Source organism: Thermobia domestica, chromosome 15, assembly GCF_964235325.1.
Source record: "Thermobia domestica chromosome 15, izTheDome1.hap1.1, whole genome shotgun sequence".
Lineage (NCBI taxonomy): Eukaryota > Metazoa > Arthropoda > Insecta > Zygentoma > Lepismatidae > Thermobia > Thermobia domestica.
Genome location: NC_137468.1, coordinates 39,521,036 through 39,527,767, shown reverse-complemented (window position 1 = coordinate 39,527,767; position 6,732 = coordinate 39,521,036). Strand labels below are relative to the sequence as shown.

The window sequence follows — 6,732 nt, the reverse complement described above, 5'->3', positions numbered from 1 at the left end:
TATAATATAATAATAAATATAATAGTACCAGCAGTGCCCCTCAAAATACTAAGTGTCCCCCGGAACATTGTGAAAGAAACACTGGATGGAGTGGGTTCAGAAAAAGAACGACAAAGGAGGCTACAAGTTTTACTATGTACTTTTTTTTAAACTGCAATTTCATTCCCAGTCGAAACTGGGCGGGCCACAGAAGGTAACGCCTTCTCTAAGGCCAGGGGAAAACAGAATTGGTAGAAGCGTCTATTTATAGATGGTATACAGGAAGCTATTGTCTACTTGTTTTATAACTGAAAAAAATACAAATTTTTTGAGTGCATTGAAACAATAAGCGTAAGATAAGGGATTTCAAAAACAGAGAGCATTGTTTTCAGTGGTGCGTAGAAAGGAATATCGAACGGCTGAATTCTATGAGACGTATGGAGGGTATTGATAACATTATGGTATTATTTTCCCAACAATAGATGTGAATTAGGAGTGACATCTAGCGTGGTTGTTAAGCATTAGAAGTACTGGACCAGTCGTAGATGGGCGTACAAAATTTCTAGTGATAAATCCATTGCATAAACAATCTTCATTACTCCATCCATTGTCACTGCAGGAGCAGATTGCACTTATTGGAGCTCTTTTTTTAATTGTTGACGCCAGGGCAATATAAACATGGGTGGGATGCACTATTGTTCGTTCACTCTAGGACAGCGTTGCCAATGTGTGTGTAATTACACAAAATGTGTGCAATTTTGTCCTGTGTGTGCATTTTGTGTGTAATGCCAATCTGTGTGCATTTTGTGTGTAGTTTGGCACAACTCAAAATTTTGATCACTGAGGATTTTGGCTAAGTCCTTTCATTCCAACATTCATTTTTTTTCATTTTTTCTGAAAACTACGAGCGCCAACACCTGATTGCAGGGCAGGATGGCAATAAAACCTATTTTGCTTCCTTTGTCATTTCTTATCTCATTTCTTGTTTTTCAGAAGCAGGTGTCATGCCCGTTAGCCCACATCTCCGAGGTTCAAGCAAAGCAATATGAACAAATGTTGGCCCACGATGTTGGCCAAAACATGAGGGAGAGGATGGTAAGAATTCTCTTTGTCTTCTCATCACTTGTCAAGAAAATGCAATTTTGCAAACAGATAAACAATAGAGTGAACGAGAGGGATGGGAGGTCTTTTATAGAACGAAGGGCAAAAATGGAATAAAGGAGAAGTTAGACCAAAGATTCAACACACTTTCTGTGACAAAAGGCGGGAAGAAGATGACGGTTTTACTATTAAATAACAGTAGCGGTTCGTGGTCTCTCTCTCTCTCTCTCAATGTTTTGATGCTACAGGAACTCTTCCGCTGAGCAATTTAGTCGGTAAAATGGGGATCTATACTTGTAGAGATTAATGGTCCAGGATGAATCCGGGAACGAAATAAGTAAACACAATCGAAGCAATCACTTCATGTGGAACACTTTGACAATAATATCGTGTTACCGTAATTTATGCTAGAAAGGATTAATATTTAAAGAAATTAAATGCTGTTGTATTAATGATAAGATCGGTGTATTATAAAAAGAAAAGTGGTATTAATATTGGTACGAATCTATTGTTCAATGCTTAACCCCGCCATCTACAGCTACCACTGTTCATTATTGGTGGATGACACGTGTTAATTTAAGCGGCATCATTTGCAACTTGAGATACGAGATAAAGCAACATGGAGGTAGTCAAGGACAATTTAAGTGTTAAGAAACGTTCAAAAAACATACCAGAAAGTGAAAAAGAGCGGTTTACTGAAATAATGAAAAAGTACATAACTATTATTGAGTCTATAAAGCACGATGTCAACATCTTAAAAAGGAAAAAGGATGCCTGGGAAAAAATACACGTTGAATATAACGCAGAAGCTGTTACACAAAGATCACAAGAGCAGCTTAAAGTAATTTGGAAGGACATGAAAGCAAAAGCTAAGAAACTGAAAGCTAAATGTCATCGAGAACAATTCCAAACTGGCGGTGGAGTAGCTGAGACGAAGATGGATGATATAAGCCAAATGGTAGTTGGTATGATTCCACAAGTTTTCGAGGGAATAACTGGAGTTAACGACAACGATGCAACTGAAGATAATGTGGTCCTTTCAAGCAACATCGATGATGATAAATACTCTGAAGAAGACAATGAAACTGCTGAAGGTGAAACTGTATCCCATAGTCATGGACATCGGCTTGCATTCTCTGGAGGAAGCTTATCAGAAGATGAACCCATGAAGAAAGGCAGAGAACATGCGACTGTTGTAAAGAACAAGAAGTTGTTGGAGAAAGCAGGTGAGCTTCATTCGTTAAAAATGCGCCTAATAAGAGAGGAATACAATGCAAAAATGTTGTTAATTGAAAGACAAAGAGAAATAATGGAAGAAGAGCATAACCTTAAAATAGAAATTTTGAATAAGTTCAAGAACGAAATGCAGCAAATTTCAGGTTCCAGTTCTTCAGGCAATGTGTTCGAGAAATTTATGTTTTTGTGAATAAATATTTTTATATGCATAAACATATTTTATTTTTTCGATATTTTTCCAATGGTTAATATGTTTTTGTTTTTCACATGACATAATATTTGTTTATTATTTCAGCATAAGTACATATATTTTTTCTAATTACCACATTATAATATTCATTTGTATTTGCAAAATTATAAAAGTAGACATCTTATTTTTCTTAGAAATAATCAAAACATTTTTATTGTAAATAATCAAAACATGTTTATTGTATAACTTTGTGTACTGAAGTAAAAAAATAAAATTTAAATGTTAATCCCTAATTGCAAAAAAAAACTAAAAAGAGAGTATAACTCAAATTTAAAAAAAAATAAACTATACATAAAATTATAAAATTATACATAAATAAAATGGGCCACATTTCACTGCAGAAGTGACAATCCAGTGTCTTATTTATCCATTTAAAAAAGAAAAGTCTTTACACTAACTTGTTATTTTAGTAGGAAATTAGGTGCAATTTTAATTAAAATAATTAAGTATTATAGATCTTCTGACAGCTTGCCCTGCAGCATCTGGTTCTGGCTGAAGTGCATATTGGTCGATGTCATTCACATCCACAGCATCAGGGTGAAACACATCTCCAACTTCTATTCCAAAGTTGTGCAGAATTGCAGCAGCCACAATAACATTCCCGCACTTGTTTGGTTTATATCGCATTGTTTAAGTGAGAATTTGAAAACGTTTCTTCCAAACACCCAATGTACGTTCAATTACACACCTTGTAGCAACATGGGCTCTATTGTAGCGTCGTTCGGCTCCCGTGTGTGGTCGAAACACAGGAGTCATAAGATGCTTGGAGAGAGCATATCCACTATCTCCAACAAGCAACCCATCATATTGTCCATTTTCGAATTCTGCAGCAACTCTACTATTGTCCCAAATGCGTGCATCATGCGTAGACCCCGGCCAACGGCTTACCACGTTCAAAATCTTCATATTGACATCACAAATGATTTGTGTATTGATAGAAAAGAAATTTTTACGATTTCTGTATAGTTCTGCATGTGCTCCAGAAGGACAAAGTATGGGTATATGTACACAATCTATGGCCCCGATGACATTTGGGAATCCACCAATTTGATAGAACTCCCTTTTGTTCCTTGATATATTTTCCTGGTTCTGTGGCATGGACACATACAGTGGCTTTAAGGCAATTAAACTGTTTATAACACTGTTGAAAGCTCTTCCAGCAGTAGTACGATGGATGTTAATGAGATCCCCTGCTACGATTTGATAAGTACCAGTGCGAAAGATTCGCAATCCACAAAGAAGTTGCAGCCTAGGAGACAAAGCATGGTTCCTATCAGAATTATGCTGCAGTAAAGGCTCTAACATACCAAGCAGCGACTCAAAAGATTCCTTACGAAACCCAAACCGCTCTTTGAAATCATTGTCGCTATACATCGCAAATGGGTCTCTTCTCTCCATTAAAACCCTCATTCTTGGGATGTCTACCTCTTCCTCCATCTCCATATATTCTTCGTAGTCTAGGTAATCCATCGAATTCGATATTAACACGCAGAAACCAAACAACACACCTTACTCTCTAACTTTACTCCTACTACTGCTTAGGAGTAAATTTTAGCCTTATTTACTCCTTAAGTTACTAATTTAGTAGCGTACTCTTTGATGGTGCTCTCCACTAGTTATGGAGTAAATAAATTTACTTCTGTAGTAAATGAAAAATTTACTCCTGTAGTAATTTACTCCTTTAGTTCAGTTCTCTCAACTGGAAGTCACCGATTTCCTTCTCTTTTAGTAAATTACTATTTTAGTTTCACTTACTCTTGGTTGGTGGTCGCCACCCTAACTATGTCGAAGACACTATATACTACAAGCTGCTATGAATAACAAGAGCACTGCACTGTTGATCACTTGGTTCGTGGTCTGTACAAGCACCGGTTGCAATGTTGCAATATCAAAGGTATGTAGACCCACGTACGCGCAAGTGTTCCCCTCCCTCGGCATTCTTGAGTCTTATCCAAAAAAAAAAAAAAATATTCAGGAAATATGAAGAGGAAAGTCTTTTAAGCTCTATTTGTATATTATTGATGAAATTATTTATCTAATTTTGATTTAATATATAAGCTATATCCTTTTTCCCAAACAACCACTATCAATGTACGTTTATACACTATTTATATACAAAACTTATACACTCATGTTATTGAACAAGAGATAAATCGAATATATAGCATGTGCTGTAAGCCATGAATGATGGCGTTAACCCGAAAAGAAGAAAAAAAGCAAGAAAATTGCATGCACGCAGTTAAACAAAATTATTTAGTTATATAAACTATTCATTATTTTAAAATGGAAGGTCTTTCTTTGTTATTTTCGAGCTTGAAATTTTTCTATGACTTCATTGAAATCTGAAACGCTGCTCGCCAAGTTTTTCTGAATAGAAAGCATCGCTACCGCAAATATTTTCCGCTCTATTTTCTTTACGTTCTAGAAACACCTCTCTCCTCCGACAATATGCATTTTGTTAGCATTTCTTTGTATAAATATACGGTACAATAAGTCCATTTTCAGAAACCACGTTATTTTTGTCTGCTGTTCTAGTATAAAGAAGCATGAAATCTAAGATGTTTTCCTTCGAAAATGAAAACAAAAAGTTTAACATTCCAGCAAATTAGGCTAAAGAAGACAGATGAGTATTGGAAGTGAATGATTTGATATTAATTTTTTGTGTTCTCCGCCGGAAATCGAACACAGGATCATGTGTACGAAAGACACAGAGCTAGGAATTAGACCAGTGGTAATACATTTTCTTCTTCGAGACTCGATCGCCCCCCTTCCCAGAATTGGATATCTTTTTTTTTATTTTAAATATAAAACAAGAATTTTCACTCTTGTATTATAAATGTTAAGTAAAATCTATTGACTTCGAACGACCGGCCCCCAAACTTTCAGCCTGGATCCGTCCCTGCTACCACCAGACTTATATTTGTTCCTTGCGAGTTTGTTTTGTGAATAACTTCTTTCTTCCAAGCGTCTGTATCTCTCTCACCGTATCAATTTAGTCAAGCGCTGCTAAGCGGAGGAATTGGTAACTATTACAGAAGCTGACCAGTTGCGGAAGAAGGTGCAACTGCAAGCGGGCAATACGGGAAGATAAGAGCGATGCAAGAATAAATTCACTTCCCCATGTTAAGAGATAAGAGCTCGCTGCCATACGTTCAATGTTACTGCTTCCAGTGGCAACGCTCGCTGCCACTGGAAATGTAAATCTCTATCTTTCTTTCAGTTTTTTTTAATTGATTTTTTAAAATAAATTCATCAATACTGTTTTGCGTTCAAAGCAAAGATTTATTTTTTACTGATAGTATTAAAAAGTATCAGGTTACACAACCATGCAACATATAGTACCAGCCGCCGCTGTTAAATAATACTAATAAATCAAACGATAAATCTTTGAATAATTGCTGGTCAATGTACGTACGAAGTATGTTATAAAATACAGGATCTGCCCATACAACAAAATCGTGAAGTTATACGTCACAGCTTCGCCACATCTACTCTGCCCACTCCGCGCCACTAAGATGGCAATGTTTCGAGCCAACAATAATGCCGGAAACGAGAGTAGCCAGTCAGACTTGCCGGGTCAGATGATACTCGGTCGTATTTTGTCTTCATTGAGTTCATATGTTGAAGATAGGTATGGGCAAATCCTCTATATTATAACATCCTTGGTACGTACAGGTGTGTACATCATCAAACATAATATACATAAATAGGTAGTTATGTATCGTGCAATTTTGTGTACACTATCTTCCAGTTTGTGTGTAAAATTGTGCAATTCGGATGGAACGTGTGTGTAATTTCCATTGCCGTGTTTGGCAACACTGCTCTAGGATGGAAAATTGTTTAGAAACAATTGTAGTGCGAGCGTCAAAACCTTGCTTCTCACCCCTACATGATTAACCCTTTCCGGATCCTGGCATTTTGGGCTATTTTTTAGACTTTCAGTCAAGCATCTACTGCATCGTCACTATTTATCCTAGGATCATGGTTCATACCTCATTCTCTTCAGAATAGAGCAGGCTTTCAAATGGTATCACTTCCATGCCCATACCATATACCAGGAGAGGGAGAATTGATGTCAAAGGGAAAATTTTGATGGGAAAATTTTTTTTGTCCAACTTTGGGCCCCCCTGGCCCCCCCTGTGTGAACGTAGAGACCTCCAAAAATC

The 6,732-nt window shown here is 36.7% G+C and overlaps 1 protein-coding gene across 1 annotated transcript; it reads left to right on the top strand.

Moving 5' to 3' along the window:
* The first annotated feature begins 1,699 nt into the window (after positions 1 to 1,699).
* LOC145671465 (myb/SANT-like DNA-binding domain-containing protein 3) lies at positions 1,700 to 2,506 on the top strand. The gene has a single exon (XM_081740657.1). It carries the CDS (start codon positions 1,700 to 1,702, stop codon positions 2,504 to 2,506), a length of 807 nt encoding a protein of 268 aa, XP_081596783.1.
* Positions 2,507 to 6,732: the final 4,226 nt, after the last annotated feature.

Excerpts from the sequence above, each read along its gene's own strand:
- LOC145671465 (XM_081740657.1), top strand. The coding sequence starts at position 1,700 with ATGGAGGTAGTCAAGGACAATTTAAGTGTTAAGAAACGTTCAAAAAAC.